The sequence below is a fragment of the Phocoena sinus genome, chromosome 11 (genome assembly GCF_008692025.1).
Source record: "Phocoena sinus isolate mPhoSin1 chromosome 11, mPhoSin1.pri, whole genome shotgun sequence".
NCBI classification, from domain to species: Eukaryota; Metazoa; Chordata; class Mammalia; order Artiodactyla; family Phocoenidae; genus Phocoena; species Phocoena sinus.
Window position 1 is genome coordinate 91,697,502 of NC_045773.1, and position 21,367 is coordinate 91,718,868.

The following is a 21,367-nucleotide window of genomic DNA, read 5'->3' on the forward strand; positions in this document are numbered from 1 at the left end:
AATTACAGGTTTATGTACATGACATGGGCATCCTGTATCATTTGTGTCTTGATCATTATTAAATTTCCAGTGCTCAATAATAACTTAGCAGGTGCTCAATAAATGTGCTGATTGAATAAATAAGTTAGTTCCTAGAAATTGATGGGAGGTTGACTTAGGAATAGGAATAGTGGAAAACAAATCTTGTTTTTCTCAATTTTTAAAAAGTTGTTTGCTTGAAATCATTGCACTTTTACCGAACTGAACCTCTGTAGCAGCTGAAATTACTTGACTGTGACAGACAGTTCTGAGTTACATATATTATGTGCACTGTTCTCTACTCCACAAAGTATTTCCTGAGCAACACAAGTGAGCACACTCAGGGCAGCGAGGTCCCAGCAGCAGCAGCAGGCTAGCCGCCCTATAGAATGCAGCCCTAGAGTCTGTGGGCTTGAGGCCATCTCTGCTGGGACCCAGCCCGGCACTCACCTGTCCTGACCATGCAACGCACTAGCGGCATCACCTGGGTTGAGAGTTTTAACTTCCAACTTCGCCATTCCCTTCCTTCTCCAATACTTTACAGTCCTTTAACCAATTGTTACTTTTCGTCTGCTTGTGTATATTACCCTATTTTCACCTGCATTCCAATCCTATAAACCAGAAAACATAGCTGAATGAGTAACTGGGTAAATAGTCTCCTTGATTAGAGCCAATACCTTAAACATTTTCAAACTTTCCACGAAGGACCACATTAGATACCAACCATGACGTTATCCATGCTCTATTAAATGAATAAAATCTGACTTAAATGACAATAACTGTGAAGATACAAACACCCGTGTTTGCTTTAACATCTTTATTATCCTGAATATAAAAGACAGAAATCCTTTAAGATATAACAGAGTTCTTTATATGTGAAACATTATTTTTTTACAAGTGAAAAAATAAATACCTCTTGGAATAAAGGCTTATATGCTAATATGTGCCATAAAAAAGTAGAGTTTTAATATCTGACAAAATGTCTGTGCAAAGAAACAAATGCATAAACACATTACTGCTACATTAAGGCAATATGAAAAGTATACTCAGAAATCTCAGTAAAGTGACAGTGTAGGTTTCTAGCTTTAACTTAGCTAGTATTGCACCCAATAAGGTCATCCAGGTTCCAGACATCCTAGAAAACCAACAAGCTGACCAGGTTCCAAAATGCCCAAGTGGGAGTGGAAAACATGATTAAGAATATAGAAACAAAAATCCCCCGAAACCCCTCTAAAACATATAGAGGGACAAAAAAAGTTAATACTTAAGCATTTACTACCAAAAAAAAGCTTACGATATCTAGGATACCTACTATAAGGCTGTAAAAGGCTTGATGGCTCAAGCAAAAGCAACCCCACTGGCTGAAGCTGGAGCAGGGTGCATCGGAGAACTCACGAACGACTCCTGCTTTGTACATGGCGAAGCTTCATCTCAGCGAGCAATGCTCTTCCTTCCAAGGAACATGCGCTCCCTTTTCAATCTTAAAATATTCCACCAACTCAAGAGGCCCAAGGAGTGCTGACTACTCCACAGAAATCGTCTAACCAGACTGGTAGCATTTTATAATTGAAAGGCTTGGGGACAGGGTAAGGAGAGGGGAAAAGAATAGGACACCATCCATGTGGAGGGATCTATTTTCCACTGGTTAGACTGGTTTAAATCTGACAACTTTGTGTCCACTTTAAAAAAGTCCCCGAATCGGGCTTCCCTGGTGGTGCAGTGGTTGAGGGTCTGCCTGCTGATGCAGGGGACGTGGGTTTGTGCCCCGATCCGGGAGGATCCCGCATGCTGCAGGGCTGCTGGGCCCGTGGGCCATGGCCGCTGGGCCTGCGCATCCAGAGCTGTGCTCCGCAACGGGAGGGGCCGCAGCAGTGAGAGGCCCGTGTATGGGAAAAAAAAAAAAAAGTCCCCAAATCGATTTTTAAATATGTTTGCCTCCCAATCTTTCTTGAACAAGTTAGAAAAACAGAAATGACATTAAAATGACAACTATCTCTTTAAGAAAAATTTTCCTATTAAAAATGTCCAGAGCTCTGTGACCCGTACAAAAAGAACCAAGTAAATCCTTAAAATGAATCCTTACAAAATTGGCTGCAAGTAGGAAACTTACCTTGGGATACGTTAAGGAGACTTAAACATCATTTTCTAAAAGGTACTCACTTTTGGCTATGCTGCCACTTAACTGACGTCAAAGATCTTCCTGATTTCTTTACTTGATCATAAAAAGAAAAAAGTCCAAGGAACGTGTCTGGGTCCCAGAGCTCTTCCTGGTCACCAACCCGGAGGTGCTGATTCTACGCATGGTACATTTTGGCGGTAAGGAGTAGTCATACTGTTTCTAGTCTTCCTTTTTTTTTTCCCCCTAAACGTTGCGTGGCAGATGGGCGCTGGAGTATTTATTCTCTCCACAATCTATCATGTTTATAGTTTATACCAGTGCAGTTCATGGAGACATGGCATGTCCAGTAAGTGCACAGCAGATCAGATCACAGTCAGGTTGAGAAGACTGGTGTGGGTCGGCAGGTAGACGTGCTGGACGTGGTCCACCCGTGACCTGCAGACAGGACAGGACTGGAAAAGAGAAGCCGACAGTATGGGTTAGGACACTTCCAAGGGTCTGTGTCTTCAGTGTTCACCCATGGTACCTGTTACAGTGCTTTGTCTAAATACGTTGTGGTCACAATTATTTCTAGCTTTCCACTGGGAGGGCTCTTTGCTTTCTAACAAGTCTGACATTTTATACCTGACAAAGGATTAAAAATAAATACTAGGAAAAAGTATAAATGAATGAAATTAATCAGGTTTTCAGTCAAACTCTTAAGGCACTGTGAGTAAAGTGATTATTGAAGACTTCTTGCTGTGCAATGAGGCTGTGGTCCCTACATGGGCTGATTATGAAGTCTCAGGCAGGGATGCAGGAGACCCTCCCGGAGACTGTGTCCTTGGCTCAGCTGGCTCAGGGTGCATCACGGGGGGATGCCACGGGGCCGGTGAGCACGGCCGCTCCTAGTCACAGGTCACAGCTCCACATCCCTGGCTGGCCTCTCAGCAAGCATGTCCCTTCCTCAGCCACACGGGGAGCCGTAGGCATGAGAATCAGACTATGTGGATGAAAAAGGAAAATCCACGACCACTGCTGGGGAAATAACTCGTCTTAGGAGCGTGATCTACTCTAAGGAAGGACATGGGCATCCTCTTGGCTCATATGTAGCCCTAAAAATAGTTCTGAAATTAGCAGCTTCCGAGGGACTAGATGTCATTTAGGGCTAATTTTATGTAAAATCACAGTGACAGCCAACAGTTCTGGGAAATGAAAACAAATTGAAAATATTGTAAAAGGAAATGCAAGGTGCAAGAAAGAAAAAGATACTATGTAAGAGGTGCTTTTATTTTTTCTACTAATATTAAAATTAGTTTGACTTGCTAAGTGAGAGCTAATCCAAGGGGACCTTGGAGGCATAGGCAGTACTAAAAGGAAATTAATCACAAAAAATTAGGCGACAACCCACCCACGGATAACTGAGAGTTAACTATCACTCAAAACTCTAAGAATTCTTTCCCAAATAATACAAGTAAGCAAAAAAGACCATCCTCCGATGTGTCAAGAAGCAGAGACAACATGAAAGGGAAGAGGAGGAGGTGACCAGCCCCCAGGAGGCCTGGATTCCACTGCCCGGCTCAGCCACTAACTAGATGTGGTACCTTGTGAATCTGAACCTCATATCCAGGACTTGAAAGAAGCCTGTGATTTAGTAATTACATTGTTGAAAGGAGTGTGCTAATCCAAACTGTTTCCAAAGGGCAACACCTTCCAAGTCACAGATACAAAGACCCTCTGGATGGAGATGGACAGTCTCCATCTGTGCCTCCACAAGTCAGCACCTGGCCCATGCCAGCCGGCTGACCCCTCACCTGGAGCCGGGAGAACCCTCATCTGGAACTGGAAATGCCCCTTCACCTGGAGCTGGAAAACGCCCTCTCACCTGGAGCCGGGGGACCCTCAGCTGGAGCTGGGAGGACCCTCACTTGGAGCTAGAAATGCCCCCTCACCTGGAGCTGGAAACATCCCCTCATCTGGAGGTGGAAGGACCCTCACCTGGAACCAGGAGGAATCTCACCTGGACCTGGAAACGTCCCCTCACCTGGAGCCAGGAGGACCCCCCCCACCTGGAGCCGGGGGACCCTCACCTGGAACTGGGAGGACCCTCACCTGGAGCTAGAAATGCCCCCTCACCTGGAGCTGGAAACATCCCCTCGTCTGGAGGCGGAAGGACCCTCACCTGGAGCCAAGAGGAACCTCACCTGGAGCTGGAAACGCCCCCTCACCTGGAGCCGGGAAGATCCTCACCTGGAGCTGGGTGGCGCAGCCCTCGCAGCACACAGTGTGGCCGCAGGGGCAGAAGGCTGAGTTGATCTCACCCTCGCAGCACAGCACGCACAGCATGGCCTCCTTGAGCTTGCGCAGCTTCTCCTGGAGGGCCCGGGTCTGCTGGCAGCCAAGGCCCTCGCAGCTGCTGCAGCTCATGCTGCTCTCCGAGGACTTCAGGGGAGAGTTTGGAGGGCTGGGGTCGCTTCTCGGCACGAGATCCAGCACACCCGCGTTGTACAGAGCCCTCCTGGCGTGGTCATACGCCTCCTTGGAGGTTCTTTTAATATCGAAGACATACTTCTTGCCCAGGTTGATGTTTTCGTTCAGAAACAGAGAAGCCAAATGGCCCTTCAGGTCTCGGCTGTACTGCATCATGACGGCACTGGTCACCGTGTCGCACCTACGGACAGAGATAGAATACTCAACCTCAGTACTGACAGGCCTGGGCGTCCCCACGAGCCAGACCTTAAACACTGCTGTGAATAATGATGCTCATGGGAGCAGACATTAAATATTCTTGTTTGTGTGCTTGAAAATGAATTCTTCCAGTTTCATAGGTGTTACGTATTTCAATGATTCTACCTCTGTGCTTCTCAAGTGTCTCCAAAGGAAGGAGGCCTGATCAGGCAGCTGCTGTAAACCAGAGGGCACCTCCACCTCCAGGGACAGAACTACAGTCCAAAGCAGCTTATGGCAAGAAAAAGGAAATTCTTCTTTGTAGTCTTGGTTTTATGTTAAAAATTGCTACAAATTTTCCATTCTGCTCCACAATGTGTGTGTCTACTTTAACATAAAAAAAGGGTTGGTTGCCTGCCAATTAAACTTCTTAGCTTTTAAAAAACTTTCCAAGTATTTGAGTCAAATCACAAGTCTACTTTAAAGCACCCTTGGAAATAAGGCTATCAATACAGTTATCGAGACATCGTCATTACACACTGAGGATTCAGGGTAGCAGCTCTCCCAGGAAGGAAAGATGACTCGGGTCATCCTGCGGGAAAAGGGCAAAAGCAGCGGCTGAACAGGCCCCACCGCTCAGTCACCTCAGGGAGGGGGAGCTCTGAGGAAAGGGCTAAGAGATAAGCAGTAGAGCGAATCCATGCATCTCTCTCTCTCTCTCTCTCTGTGTCACTCAGTCACACACACACACACACACACACACACACACACATACACACACACCCTGAGGGAAAAGCAGGATGATGTTGAGAAGGACCCCACTGCTATGGTAGAAATGAAGGGTTCGAAGACAACCGATTTCTTAAGCTCTATACAAGGTTCACGGACACAGTGATACCAGGAACCATAGGAGCCTTGCTGTCACCTGGAAATCTCAGCATTGTGGCAGACGCTGGGGTTACGGGGCGCACAGGGGTACGTGCCTGTAAAAAGCATGCGTCTCGGTGATGGCTCGGTAGAGCCCGCTGGCCGCCCGGGTGCTGATCATCTTGAACAAGAGCACGATGCTGTTCCCAGACCCCTTGGTGATGGTGAGGTACACGTTCTTCCCTGACTGGGTAGCCATCTGCACGACAGGGTAAGCGATCCTGAAATGTGGGAAGAGAAAAGTGAGCAAGCCCAGGGAGACGGGTCACCGTGTGTGTGCTTCTGAGGGTTCCCACGTGCTCAGGGCCCAGCCATAAAGCCAGACGCTCTGCCTGGGACCATCAGATAGGCACCCTGCTCCCTAGGTATGAAGGCTCTTTGAAAAGAGCTGGAGAGGAGTACTGGCGCAAGTTTTGGAGTGAGTGTGAGTGTTGAGTGTGTGTGTGATGTGAGTGTGTGTGTGAAATGAGATTTTTATAGCCGTGGATGACATGTGAAAAATATTAACTCTGTCACATCGGTACACTTGAGCCTATATTTAAAAAAATATATTGGAATGGTTATCAAGGCCTGAATAAAATGAATGTACCTACCCAAAATGAAACACATTATTCCTAAAGGATGACTGTCTAGTAAATCCCTCTCCATTTCCTATTTTCACCATCAGAGCTACAAAAGTACATACACACGTAGGTCTAAACAAAAATTTAAGACTTGGGTTACCTATTAATTGGGCTGAAGTCATCTTTACAAATTGAGATTCCTTCAGGTCCAACCCCAATGAGGAGTTTCTGCCCTTCGCTGTCCCTCACAGAGTGCCATTCTGTGCCGTAGTTTTCCATTGCAGACACAATCTGCAAAACCTGGTATTCAGCCGAAGTCTGGCTGGTCCCCTCCAACTCCTTATGCTTTGCCACAATGCTGCAAGACACCAAAAGGGCAGAGAGGCATACAGAGAGATTAACTGATGTAGTCTTCAGAGATAAATCGGTATCATTTTTACTAGTGAATTATACTGACACTGTCATTTACGAATCACAAAAACTCAAAGCTATATACTACTGATATTTCATTTATTTAGCAAACTTATTGTAAAATGCTTTTAAGACACTGTTCAAGATCTCAACTATTAAATCATTAGGAGAAAAAACTACTGGGGATGCCAGACGGGGATGAATTAAAAGAACTATGGAAAATCTCTAAAAATATACATAAGAAATTTATACGTAGCAATGTCTCATGCCATTTGTCTAGATTTGCTTTCTAAGTTTCATTACAATATAGCATTATATGGGATTGATTAGGTCATTTGCAACTGAAAAATGCAGGATCTATTTTACCTATTGGGGCAGACAGCCTCCAATACCGTCCTTAAAGGTCCCCACCTCCTGGTATCCATGCCCTCCTGTAACTTCCTTGAGTGTACGCTGGAGTAATGACTTGCTTCTAATGTACAGAATATGGCCAAAGTGATGTGCTGTCACTCACTTCTGAGATTAAGTTATAAAGAGACTTTGAATCCGTCTTGGGTGTTTGCTCTTGCTCTGACTCAACTGCTCGTCCTTGGGGAAGCCAGTCCCCACGTTATCAAACAGCCCCCCCCCTACCACCGAAGAGGCCGCCGTGGTGAAGGCACAGGCCAGCCAACAAGTCACCTGAGCCAAACTGGAAGCAGATCCCTCCCTCGTGTGAGCCTTCAGATGAGACTGAACCCCCCCAGCAGCTTGACTGCAGCCTCCTCAAAGATCTGGAGCCAGAGAACCCAACCGGGCCACGGCCAGATTCCTGACCCAGAGAACTGTGAGATGATTTTGTTTTTTAAGCCACTAAGTTTAGGGGGGGGCAACCCTGTTACCCAGGAATAGATAATTAAGACATCTTTGTTAGGTCTCTTGGTTTAATCCTTGCTGGGATGAAGAAAATGCCGATAAACATGACAGACTTTTTAAGAGATACGCATTCTTAAAAGGTCAGAGATTTTACAATTCCTGTTATATAGTATTCTGTATAAGGGCATTTATTTGTGTGGATTATGTTTTGTGTTTGTAAGTTTCTCAAAGAAAAGGCTAAGAATCTCTTGAAAATAGTTGGTTATATTGGGCAATGGTCTAGTCTCAACCTCACAAATTACCTGTATTTATCAAGGTTTGATTTTCTTCTGGAAATTCTTATAAATTTGCTAGATCTATGACAATAAACATGAGCGTGAACTGCAGCCTCACCTGTTCAAGGTGGCACTGGAGAGCTCCTTGGCACACAGCTCTTCATAGCTGTACTTGGCTGTGTTCTGGTTATAGTCGCCAAACTTGGTCTGGGCCAGGAGGGCACTGAGTTCCACTGCTTGCTCTGGTGAACACTGGAGGTGGCCTGCCAGGAGGGCCTCCTTGATATGCAAGAAAAAGATATGCCTGCAAAGCAATGTGAGAGTGAGGTTATGCTGAGGGACTAACTTGGTATCGGACCCAACCGCTTAGCAACTTCATAATCCCATTTAAGTAAGGAAAAGAGAGCAAGGAAGAAGGCTACCTTAAAAATGCTTACAGTTACAGACCCTTTTTTATCATGAGTAGTAAGGCAAATTAAGTCTAAGGATTAAGTTTCTCTGAAACAAAAAGTCTTAACCCAAACAAAACAAGTCTAACTATGACAAGTTCAGTAACATTCAAGTTACAAAATGTAAAATAATTATATACATGTTTCTGCATTACACTATTTAAAAAAAATGATCTTAATCAGAAAAACTTTATCTTGACCTGTAATTATTATCTTACGAGCCTCACCTTTATTCAAATGACCCTCAAATCTCTGGGTTTTTTTTTTTGTTTGTTTGTTTGTTTGCAGTACGCAGGCCTCTCACTGTTGTGGCCTCTCCAGTTGCAGAGCACAGGCTCCGGATGCGCAGGCTCAGCGGCCATGGCTCATGGGCCCAGCCGCTCCGTGGCATGTGGGGTCTTCCCGGACCGGGGCACGAACCCGCGTCCCCTGCATCAGCAGGCGTACTCTCAACCACTGCGCCACCAGGGAAGCCCCAAATCTCTAGTTTTAACCCCAACTTCTCCTAAGGATCATATTCAAATATCCAAGCGCTAACAGGCTTCTCCACTGGATGGTCTTCAGTATCCCAATTTCACCTTCTTCAAAGCCAAACTTTCTTCCCAAACCCACTTTTTCTCCCAGTGGAAACCAGAGATTGATTTGTTATTTTTACCACAGACTCACTTTTGACTCTTCATCTTCCTTCTGTCTCTGAAAACTCTTTAAATCCAGTTCCATTTTTCCCATTTTTACCTCCTCTATCGTACTTGTAGCTCTCAACTGTCAGAGAATTTACAATATCCTCTAAGCTGATCTCTCTGCTAGACTCTGTGAATCCATCTTCCAAGCTGCTTGCCTCTGATATAAACTTGCCATTTCTCCGCTCAGAATCCTTCAAGGGATCCCCATTGTTTGCCAAGGAAGCACACGGTCAGCATGAACCCAGGGTTCTCCACATCTGGCCCCAGATTTCCAGCCACATCTCCTGTCATTCCCTCCAGCCACTATGTCCCAGGAAAGGGACAATTCCTCCTTCTGGAAAAACCAAGTACATTCACGCCCCCACGTCTCTGGTCTTGCTGTTCCCTCTGTCCTGAAGGCCACTCCTCCTGTCCCCTCATTTGGATACCCTTTTGTCTATATCACATGCAAACTATCTATTCCTCTATTATATTTGACGTGTTCTAACTTCTAGTATTTAGCTGCACCTGAGCTGACTTCATAAGTGCCTCTGACATCAGAGAGTTCTATAAATGTACGTAAAACTACACGTGGTCTGCAACTAGTTTATATTCCCATCCTGGTTTCATTCCATCTGAGCCTGTCCTAATTGTATACAACACTGTATTCTACATTTACCGAAAGGTATGTGAGAATTAGAAATCCTGGAAAACTTCAGATATTGTTGCCTGCCAATCCGTGTTGCCTAAGATTCTGAACAGAGTATCTGAACTGTCATAGGCACACTGGCCTGGATTATGAAATCTGCCTCTGGCAAATGTATAACCTTCCTTGGATGACTCAATACAGCCTCTCAAACATGCTGCAATGCCATACTATTCCTTCTGTTAACAAATGAATAATGATCATCATTGTAAAGCTCTGAACAGGGTTCCTAAATTCCCCCCCTTCAGCTGGAAACCCTTATTCCAGTCCTCGAGATGCTTTTATTTATATGCTAGCCTTGTGTCTGACATCCAGGTAGAAGGGATAACGTGAACAATGCAAAAAGAAGGAGGCAAGGGAACTTGAGGCTAGAAATACAAGGAGGGGCTCTGATGAGAGTCTCAAAACTTCAGGCTGACAAGAGCCATTTAATCCTCCTTGAAGAAATGTTTAAATTCAACATTTTGTGCCTTCTATAATGATAAAGAAATGTTTAAAATTATCAGACTCTGCCAAACACTGCAGTTTTTTCTTTATTCAAAGCCCCCTATGAAGAAATCACAGTGAAGAATGCATAATAGCACTGGAGGAAGATAAGCATGGTTTTTATTAACCCAAACATCTGCTTGTCTTTAAAGTATTTCTGACATACTGCTAAACTGAGAAGGGGGTCCTTACTGGGGCAAAGAAATAACTACAAAAATAACTTGTTTTAAAATAGCTATCTGAGGACTGAGGTCTAGCCGTCCCTTAAAATCCTGGTGTCACAACACTGCTTCAGCCCTCAGAAAGCTTTTTAGAGGACTGTTCGGTAAACGTCATCTTGATTAAGGTGCCACTGTCTCTGCATTCATCAGTGGACATGTTAGTAGACAAAAACTTAAATACATACTTCCATTAAAGAAGAAAGTATGTGCTGAAAGATTTTAAGGGTATCACCCAAACTAAGTCTTCTCGATTTAATTACTGCTTATGTGAAAATGTTTCTCAACTTATTTCCTAAGTATTAAGTTAGAGGCTAGTTTAGCCTGCAAAAGAAGAGTTTCAAAATTGATCCAATTTCCTTTTCCAAACTATCCAGGACCGACTTCTGGACAGACAGCTGTCAAAATCAAAAGCAAAGCAGCAGCAGTAACAAAATGTTAACAGGTGGTCAGCAGCCTGAGAGTAATGTGATCCTTCCTCGGTCTGGGAGTCAGAATTTTTCAAAAGGAGGTGGGGGACAATAGCCTTTTCAACATACTCCACATTCTCGGCTGCATTGCGGTCGATACGCTGTGAGTACAAAAATCCTCCTCCTTATCATTTACAGAAACTTTCTGGTAAGGCCCTTCCTGCATTTTGCCGTTTCATGGCTATAAAGCAACCTTTTCATTTCAAGTCAACAAATCTGCCACGCATCGCCACTGTGCCAAGCCCTATGCCGGGGTCCCAGGGTGAATATATCTGATGGCTCCTGTTTCGATGGAAGGTACAGCCTTTTGGTGTCAAGGAATGTATCCTATCAAAATAACTCTGGCTACAAACTGGCTCTTGGGTGATAAGTTTATGCTCTCCAGGAGAAGGGCACGTGCAGCAGTGACAGCAAAGGTCACAGCGGTGGCAGGCCATCTGCAGACTCTATTTAATGTGGTCTTTCGAAGAGGGAGAATGGCAGAGCATGCAGAAACATTTCCACACGGAATCCAGTGATGGCTCAATAATTAGGGGTGGTTTTCAGTCAAGTATTTTCTCCTATTATTTTCTCTCCAACCATCTGGCCTGTAACTGTCTGGCTCATGGATTTCCCCCCACCCCACACACCTCCCATTTCGTAAAGTGGTTAAAAGTTACCAATAATATCAAAATGAGCAGATGTGGTCAAAGAAGTCAGGCCTGCAGTGGTTTTTTTTTTAACTAAAGATAAAAAGTGGTTGGCCTATCTAATTCAATTTAGGCTACATGCTAGAATCATAAACAGAAAGAAAGGCTTTGGAAAAAATGATTTCTTTGTCTTAAGCAAATGTCTATGAATATGTCCTAACAGACATAAGCTCATTTTCTAAACATTGTTCTGGTTGCACCCTGAAATTCATGACTCTTCAAGCTTTACCCAGTTACTAAGAAAATGGATACACTTTCAATATATGGATGGGGTTTGGAGCCCCAAAGTGAAACATTCTAGCTAACTCATGTCTTTGCATTTAATGAATTCAAACTTGCTGCAGCATTAGAGAAGACTTAAAAAAAGGGGGGGGGGATAAATATAAGGATATGTCATATTTTAATTTTAAAAAGAGTCGCATACCCTTAATGTATTTTTGTTTCAGAGTCTGTACTTCAGATTTCCTCTATGTTTAAAATGAACTCCTTTCCATAGCTTTACGGAATAAAGTTAGGTCATATATCTTTTGAGAACTGTAATCAGAGCACTCTCCTCTAAACCCTGGCTTGTCTCATAAAGAAATCATCTAACAATCAAAGCAGAATTCTCTGCAAACCAATCGGGAGTTGTTGATCTGCTCATCACAGTTACTCTCAATTACTGCCCTCCAGTTATCTTCCCAGTTACATAATTTTGAAGAGCTTTTCATGACACAAATATAAAACAACTATCTCCACACTTACTATTAAACTCAAAATTAAGTAACTAATCTAAGACATCTCGAAAATGGCTAAGTAGCTATTTTTAAAAAGTCTCCAGTCCTAATAACTGAAGTGAATTTCTCCCAAGAGACCGACTGAACTTGGCCTCCTTTGTAATGGCTGGTTTGTCCCTCACAGAGCGAGACACCCACTGAGATCACCCATATGCCCGCCTCAGTCCAATGAGTCATTAAACCACAAGCTCTAACTGCCAAGTTATATTTAAAAATTATCAAGTCACAACAGAATTGCTATAGGTTTGTTTCGTATCTTAAATTCCAGTGAAACAAAAATCAGTTCAAGATAGATCACAGGCCTAAATGTAAAAGCTACAACTGTAACCCTTTTAGAACTAAACATAGGATATAGTATCTTCACGACTTGGAGGTAGGTTCCCCTCAGGATGCAGTCAGCAAAAACCGTAAAAGAAAAAAGTGGATAAATGAGACTTCACCAAGGTTAAAAACTTCTACTCATCAAAAGGCATCAAAACACAGGCAAACCACAGGAAAAAAAAATGCACTTCTAAAACATATATCTGACAAAGGACTAGTATATATAAAGAATTTGTGCAGCTCAAAAATAAAGACAACAACTCAATAAAAAAGGGCCAGTGACGAACAGATACTTCGCAAAAGATGTACAAAAGGCCAATAAGCACATGAAAGTGTTATTAATCAACAGAGATGGTAGAAATTAAAACCACAATGTGCTACCACTATAAACCCACCTGAAACCTGGCAGGGATGTAGATGCACTGGTCCCCTGTACATTGCTGACAGGAGTACAGAATGGTACAATTGCTTCAGGAAAAGATGCGGCAGTTACTTATAAGCTAAACAATTACCTCCTCTAGGACCCAGCTCTTCCATTCTTATTTACTCAAGAGAAATGAAAACACATGTCTACAAAAGACTTGTGCTTGAATGCTCAGAGCAGCTTTATTCACGATAGCTGGAAAACAGGTATTCATCATAGGAGTATGCATAAACAAACAGCAGCACGTTCCTACAGTGGAATACTATCCAGCAATAAACAGGAACGAGCCGCTGACGTATACAATAAGATGATGGGTCTCGAAAAATGTATGATGAACAAAAGGAACCGGACACAAAAGAGTACATACTGTGCGATTCCACTGACATGAAGTAGAACAGGCATCACTAAACTATGCTGGAAAAACATACAACCTGGTTGTGGGGTGGCGGTAGGGAAGGGGGGGGTGGGAACGACTGCAGAGAGGCATGAGAGAACTTTCTGGAGTGATGGTTAATAGTTGATAAGGGTTTTGTTTAAACAGGTACATCCATTTGCCAAAACTCATTAAGTGGTATATTAGGATTTAGGCATTTCATCATATATAAATCTTGTATCAATCAAAAGAAAAAAAAGAACTGTAGGCAAATACTGAGTTCTAGTTAGTGATACGCATACTGAAGTATTTAGGGAGATGTGTACTCACACACAACTTATTTTGAAAAGCATGAAAAAATAGACTGATGGATGGATAGAGGGATGAGTAAATGGATAAATATGTGATAAAGCAAGTATATTAAACTGTTAATAGTAGAATCTAGGTATTGGGTGTTCACTGTAAAAATTTTCAACTTATCCGTACATGTGAAATTTTTCATAGTAAGAGGTTGAGAAAAATAACACCAGTAAAAATCCCTAGGGTCAAGGTTCAGAATTCAAATGAAGAGCCACACGTAAAATGAACCATCACATCTACCACACTTCATGGAAGGCTTACAATTGACAAACCTGTCACAGCCAATAATTACCAGTCAGGTCTCTATTCAGGTTTAAGGAAATCCTTCTCAAAGCCCAAAATGCAAAATGGAATCACCGATAAATTTGCTTTCTCCTCAGGCTCCAAGGCAGTTAAAAGATAAGGAGGGTACAGGTGAGGGAAATTCCTAAGTTCAAAAGTAGTTACAACTCACAGCAGAAAAACACTTGGAAGCATAAAATCTGGACTTCTAAAAAATATGATTACTTACAGTAGATAGCTGTCCCTAGGCAAACAACAGTTCGGGCAATCTTGTAGTTTAAGAGCATTAACTACAATCTCTTTCTCAACATTTAGATTAGCGTGGAGGGCTATCAGGTCCAGAAGAGGTCTGGGATCGGGCTGTAGTGGTACACGACTCAGAGAATAAATAAACCTGGAACCTGACCCCACTGGTCACCCTGAATCTGCCCTTTGTAAATATTCAAATTTTTACATATTCAAATTTTATTTATGACATTCATCTAATATTCAAATTTTTATTCATAATGACATTCAAAATGAACAGTTCATTTTGGTTACATAAAAATCAATTTCTCAATGTTCTCTGATATTTCATACAGATATATAAGTATCAGAAATTCACAAAAAGACTGAAGGGGCCCAGGCGGGCGGTCTGTGGCTAAAATAACCATATACCACCACAAACATCCCATACTCTGAACAGAAAGAAAAACTTGATAAATAAGAATTCAGAAATGTAATTAATACTTTCTTTGGAAATAATATACACGTCTGTCTTTACCGTTTTTTACTTTCCTGGAGCCTATGTTGTATTTGGGCATACCAAAAAAGAAACAGAATGTGTCATTCCACTCTTAGGCATGTGGTTGACATGAAGAGCATGACACTCCTGCAATGCATCCTATGGAATTTACCCATCCTGAACCACACAAAGGTAAATTCTGTAATCAACCTTTCCCATCGTGACAATGTGTTTTGTTTTAAATTTATTTATTTTATTTATTTTACTTTTGGCTGCGTTGGGTCTTCGTTGCTGCGCGCCGGCTTTTCTCTAGTTGTGGTGAGCGAGTGCTACTTCGCTGCGATACATGGGCTTCTCATTGCGTGATGATGTTTTATAAGACTTTGAATGTGATTACAGGCACTGGTTAGGGTCAATGTGATTCAGCGGTGTACTGATTTGAGATTATCACCCCCACCTGCCTATAGTTTGCATGTGGCATTTGCTTTGTGGGTTTCAGTGATGCCATCTTCCTTCGATTTTCACTTGTCTAAGTAATATTTGTTGAGAGACAGGGAAAATTTGAGTTTAATAAGTAGTCAGGACCTACAAATTGGGTGAAATTAGATAAAGTGAGCCTGCGGCTTGAAAACTATCTGAACTTCATAAAAGGTCCAGCAGCGTGGTAGTTCATTCTAGATAAGAACAACCACAATGAACAAACGCCTTGGAATGAGGTAGAGGGGGCGAAGGAAGGAAGCAAGCAAACAAAAGAATGCCAAGCACTGAGCAAATTCTTAACTGAGAAAAATCACTACAAAACATTTTTTAGTGGTGAGAATTCTTTTAGACATTCTCAAACTTTTCAGGTTATAGAAGCAAACTGGCAAACATTTCAATACCTATAAGAAAATTTATATTATCACAGTATCAGTTAACCCTATTTTTTTTTATTTCCAAGTTCTTAATTCATTGATTCAACAAATATTTACACACCAAGCACTTGCTAGATTCTGGGTATACAAGGTTGATCAGCTCCTTGCTTAATGGAATTTTAGATTATTAGAGCGGCTGACAATAAGCAAATTGTCACATAAGTAAATGGAGTGTTACACACTCATTAAATGCTATAAAGGAAAGCTACACGATGTCTTGGGAGAGTTTAGTCTCCTGAGCACGCCTGGAGAAGGCTTCCCCGGGGAGTGATGAGTGAGCTGGGGTCTGAAGCCAAACGCATCACTGCTCGCGACTTTTAAGGTCCTAATGAGATGCAACGTTCAGGATTATAGCATTTCCATGAACATGTAGTTCAGCACTCACGGAGCCCCTGTACTGGGATTGGTTTCTGGATAGAGGATTCAGGTGTTGGTAAGTCTTAACCAAGCAGGGTGCCTCTAGCAAAGAACACAGAGCTCTGCTAAAATGTGGCAGTCAAGGAGAAACAGAAAGATTTTACTGGGAATGGATGGTATAATTACCATCCCTGAAGATGAAGCATATAATTCTCTAATCTCTGGTTTTGAAAATGTTGACAAAATCTGGTCTGAATTGCTGTGAATAACCGAAAGCCTTTGAAAGGTAATAATTTCAAAGATGATTATGATTTCAGATTTACTTCTGGAATATATTAATTTCACTTTTCGTTTTAATCCATAGCATGGCAAACATCTGCTGAAAACACCTGCTGTCGCCAATCTCTGAAAGGTGCCAGCTGAGTCTAAACAAAACTCTCTGGTTACTTTCCAGAATCCCCCATCCAGAGCAAACATAATTATCCAGGTAAAGAATCAAATCTAAAATGAGGCCACATCAGAGGCCAGACTAACTCTATCTACCAATCTAAGCAGACATTGGATATATTTTTTCTCTCTTCAGAGAAATGTATTTAGAAAAGCATTAGGAAAATAATATGGAGAGGAAGCAGAAGCCAAGAAAAAAAAAAGTCTACTGCTAGAAGGAATTTAAAGAATCTCTTTCGGGGTTTTCAGTTGGGCTCAAGTTTTGGAAGGCTGTACATGCTGGTGGCAGACTGCTGAGCTGGACCCAGAACGCAGGGGCTTCTGCCTTGCCCCTAGAGCTCTGCTCTTACAGACGGGCCTTCCTGCCTGTCATTCTCACAGCAGCCTTCCTAATCTAATGCAAACTAATATATTAACTGGCCCCCAGTCAGGCCAGCTACTGTGAGCAGGCTGCTTTAATTGTCCACAGAGACAACTTGGCTAGGATATTTCAGCACCATTTAATAAACTGTCCAGACACTTTCTGCGTATTAAATGGAAATGACTTATGACTTGACTTCATGACTTGATGAAGAGCTGGGAAAATATCACCTCTCATAACTGGACTGGCAAAGCTGAGCTTACTCACCATGTAAACACATCTATTTTATTTTCATGGCATTTTATATAAATATTTTACAACAAATGATTAAATATCAAAAAAGTTTATCAACCAGCTTTATCTTGATAACATAACATTAGGGAAAATAAGTATTTCTGTTCCGTAGTATCATGCACATAAACACAATGCTAATCGTAACTACATTCGACACAGCACAACTACTGATCCTAATGAAAAGGTACAATGCTAGTTACAATGCACTTCATCTAGTTATTACAGCAGAATGCTATATAAACTTTAGGTGGCATTTTCTTCAAATTCTGTATCTATTTCAGAGAACCCCACAAAAACAAGTAAAATACACCAATATTTTAGAAGTCAAAATCACATGAATTTTCAGTATAATTTCAAAAGGAATGAAAATCAATTAAAATTACCTAGCCTAACTAGGTATGTGCAATGTTTGAGTGCTATTAGACTTGAATCTCGAGTCAAAGTCAATTCAGTCAATAAAGTAGGAAATTTGATTCCAATTCTAATTCATAAAATATCTCTATTTCTTGCATGAATAGAATGGAGCTGATAATAGTTATTAACTCTATTACAAGAAAGCACAGGTAAAGACTAGTAGCAAATTGTAAAATCTGTAAGCATTTATAATACAGATGTATGTATTATATTATGACTGCAGCCACTGGGTTTTTTTTAAGATTATTTGATCTGGACCATTTTTTTAAAGTCTTTATTGAAGTTTTTACAATATTGCTTCTGTTTTATGTTTTGGTTTTTTGGCCACGAGCATGTGGGATCTCAGCTCCCCAACCAGGGATCAAACCCGCACCCCCCTGCATTGGAAAGAGGAAGTCTTAACCACTGGACCGCCAGGGAAGTCCCTCAGTCATTGTTTAAATGATGTATGTTGGTCCTCCAAGTTTCTGCAGATTTAAAAAATAAGTCTGTGTCATCAAAATAGATTTGAATCTGGAGGCCCTGTAGTAATTGCAATTAATGATAAAGCTACACAATGAAAATTCCAAGGTGTTTTATATATATATGTATTATTTTCTCTTACTCAACTGCAAGTTATCACACTGAAGTGCAAAGGTGGAAGCACTCACAAATCCGCTTTAATGTTAAAAAAAAAAAAAAACCCAACCTATCCTGATTCATATAGACAGCGAAAACATCCTTAAATATTGAAATCACTTGAATATTTTGCAACACATTTTCAGGAGCACTAAGATTCAATAATACTAGCTTCCCTCAGATACAAACTTGAACACGTCTCTCACATTTAAAGCTCCATAAAAAGGCAAAGGAGAGATTTCAAATTCAAATAAATAGTATTTCAAATATGTTGTCTATACGTCCTTTGGTAAACAACCAAAACAATGACATGTTAAAAACTCTTAAAGGATATGGCTCACTCATTACTCATAATTCTCACGCTCACATTTTTATGTGCACAGCAAATTTCCAATCCAAAGGATTATGAAAACATTAGAACTGAGATCCAAAGTTTACCGTGTTTAAAAGTAGTCATTTTCCTTTTTCTTTTTTTTTTACATGCCACTATAAGATTTAGGTCTCCTGCATTTCCGCAGTAATATTAAACACCAGTTTCCTAGCTTGGCTCATCCTTGAGAAAAGTATTACAGCCAGTCCAGGGGAGAATCCATTTCTGTTTGAAAAAAGGAAACCACACGCTCCAATTGTCTACCACTAGTGGTGACTTTCTAGAGAGATAAATTTAACAATCTGAACTCTACAATCGTGTATAAACTACCTGTGGGGTAGTGTTAGATTACTACTGACCTTAAAAGAGTTTTTCTAAGTGTTCAAGAAACTGAAAAAACTTTTAAAATTCGGACAGAGCTCTTTGCTACATACTGTAACTTGACACTAGGCTGAAGAAGTTGACCAAGTTTAAGTAACCCAGGAGGAACTGTTTCCTGCTTTCTGTTAGAGCAGTCTGCAATGACCTGTAGTAACACTGCTGAGACAGAGGTTACTATCGGGCAGTAGATGCCGCTATCATGAAGTCAGTTAGGTCTTTTTTCTTTCTTTCTTTCTTTTTTAAATTTTTTTGCGTTGTGGCACTGATCTCAAGTGTTTGTAAGAATTCAACCTTACTCTCCCATTGCCTATAAAAATAAGAAAAACACCAGAAGAGGTGGAAAATGTACCCCAGGCCAACTATGCAGCTCTCTTTTCACCTCAACAAAAGAACTGTGCTATGGAAAACTTCTAAGTTATAACCAACTCACTCTGTATCAAAACAAATTTGCCTGTGAACATCTCTGGGAAGGTGCAGTGTGCCCTTCCTAGATGGAATCAAAGGTCTATTTGACATTGGTTTATTTTAGCGTCACTTTACCTAGTCTGCTCCTGTAAGATGAGATGAGGCTCCACGAAGAACTTGACTCTCAGTTTAAGCCGGTAAGGGGCTAGCCCATCCATCTGCTGGGAGATCCGATTTCTCAGATTTTAGCCATAAACTTTCACCTTGCTACCGTAAACTGCAGTCCAAAATAATCAACTTCTATAATTCCCAATCGCCTGCACACCTAAAACAAAAATGAATGCAGTGTGGGTGAGCGAGCGGTCCATGTGGTCAAAGCAAACCCAAAGGCTCCATCTGAGTCTAAGATTCCTGCCTATTCTTTTTCAAAAAAAAAAAAAAAAAAACAAAGTTCAACAACGGTGTTACAATTCTGTTGTCAGCTAAAACAACAGAGTTCTAAGGCTCCAGTGACGCGAAACCACTAGATGTAGTATAGAGGCACAAAAGCAGTTCTCAAAATGTAGCCTTCAGAAAGGCTGAGGACAGGAATCCACGGGGTATTTTCCTTTTTATTCCAATCACTGGAATTCCCTCCACTAGCACAATCTGCACAGCTGATTTGGCAGCTTATTATCTGGACAATTTTAACCATCTGGACTCCAAAAAAAAGCAAACACATTGAGGGAACACGCTACAAGTGTCAGCTAAGCTTTGCGGGAGGTTTTCCAAACATCTCAGGTCGAGGGGGTTGGAGGGCACAGCGTTCACCTGAGATCAAATTTTCTGCCACACCACTATGCACTGTTTGGAACCGTTCCTCCTCACTCCTAAGGAAACGCGTGCTTAAAGACAACCGAGGAGTCCACGACCCAAACCTACCGTCCTCTCGTCCCCCGCGAATCGGGAGATGCAAGGAGGTGCATAAGAAATGCTCCATTTGAGAAGCATCAAGAGACAAGGGCACTGCTTGTCTGCCGAGCAACCCGAGGGACCTGCGACCGCCTCCAGCCACCTCATCCCGGGACGCAGGTGGCGCTGCCAGGCCCCGCGGGGACCCGACAGGAGGCATCATTCACACACCTGAGGCAGGTGTGCTGGGCCTCCTTCTTCCGGGAAAGTCCCGGGCTGGGGGGGGAGGGGGGCAGGCCCGCCGCGCGTCCCCCGCGCCCTCCACCCCCACCCCACCACGCGCCCCCGGCACGCCACGAAGGGGCCCGTGCGCCCCACCGGCCTCGTGGAGGAGGGGGCGCAGGCCGGGGCGCCTGGGGCGCACTAACCCCGCCGCCGCCGCCGCTGCGCCGCCGGCCCCGGCAAGCGGCGCGTCCCGGCGCCACAGCGAGGCCCCTCGGCCTCGGGGAACCGGCCTGGACCCCGCGCCTGGCCCCTGGTCCTCACCTGGTTGAGGCAGTCCTCGCCGTTGGCTTTCGCCTCCACCTCCACCTCCATCAGCACTGCGTCCGGCCTCGTCACATAGCACAGCATGGCTAGGGCCGCCGCTGCCGCCACAGCCGCCTCGTCTTTGCTGTGCGCGGGGTTCAGACCCAGTTCCGGGCTCGGCGAGGCTGGCCCTCGGGAGGCTGAAGCCCTGCAGACCACTGCCCTGCAACCCGCAGCCGCCGCGCCTCTCCCGCCACCCCCCTCTCCAGCCCGCCGGCCAGCTGGCACTCCGACTCCCGCGGCGGCGCCGCACTCCAGCAGCCCGACTGCCTGCGCCGCAGCGGGGACTTCTCTGATATAGCGGCCCCGCCCCTTTCGGCTGGGGCCCCCGCAATCACGGAGACCCCCCGCCCCTCCGCCGCCGCCCAACCCAGCCAATAGCAGCGGCCGTTCGGCCGCCGCCCGACCTCCCAGAGCCGGCTGAGGTCCCCCAGCCGCCGGGGAAGTGGTAGCTCAAGGGGGCTGAGCGCTGCGCAAGGAGGGAGGCCCCGGAACGCGCTTGCTACTCTGCTTGCTGGGAGACGCTGCTCGGAGCCAGCGACCGCCCGGGGCTCCCACGTGGGGTCGCCTTTC

At 43.4% G+C, this 21,367-nt stretch overlaps 1 protein-coding gene across 1 annotated transcript; it reads right to left on the reverse strand.

Moving 5' to 3' along the window:
• Positions 1–816: 816 nt before the first annotated feature.
• MYLIP (myosin regulatory light chain interacting protein) lies at positions 817–21,047 on the reverse strand. The gene is given in 9 exon segments (XM_032649028.1): positions 817–2,589; positions 4,367–4,787; positions 5,767–5,931; positions 6,434–6,631; positions 7,933–8,118; positions 19,451–19,560; positions 19,562–19,583; positions 19,585–19,640; positions 20,753–21,047. Coding segments are annotated over 9 exon segments (1,335 nt in total). The 5' UTR covers positions 20,840–21,047; the 3' UTR covers positions 817–2,499.
• Between the last annotated feature and the right edge of the window lie 320 nt (positions 21,048–21,367).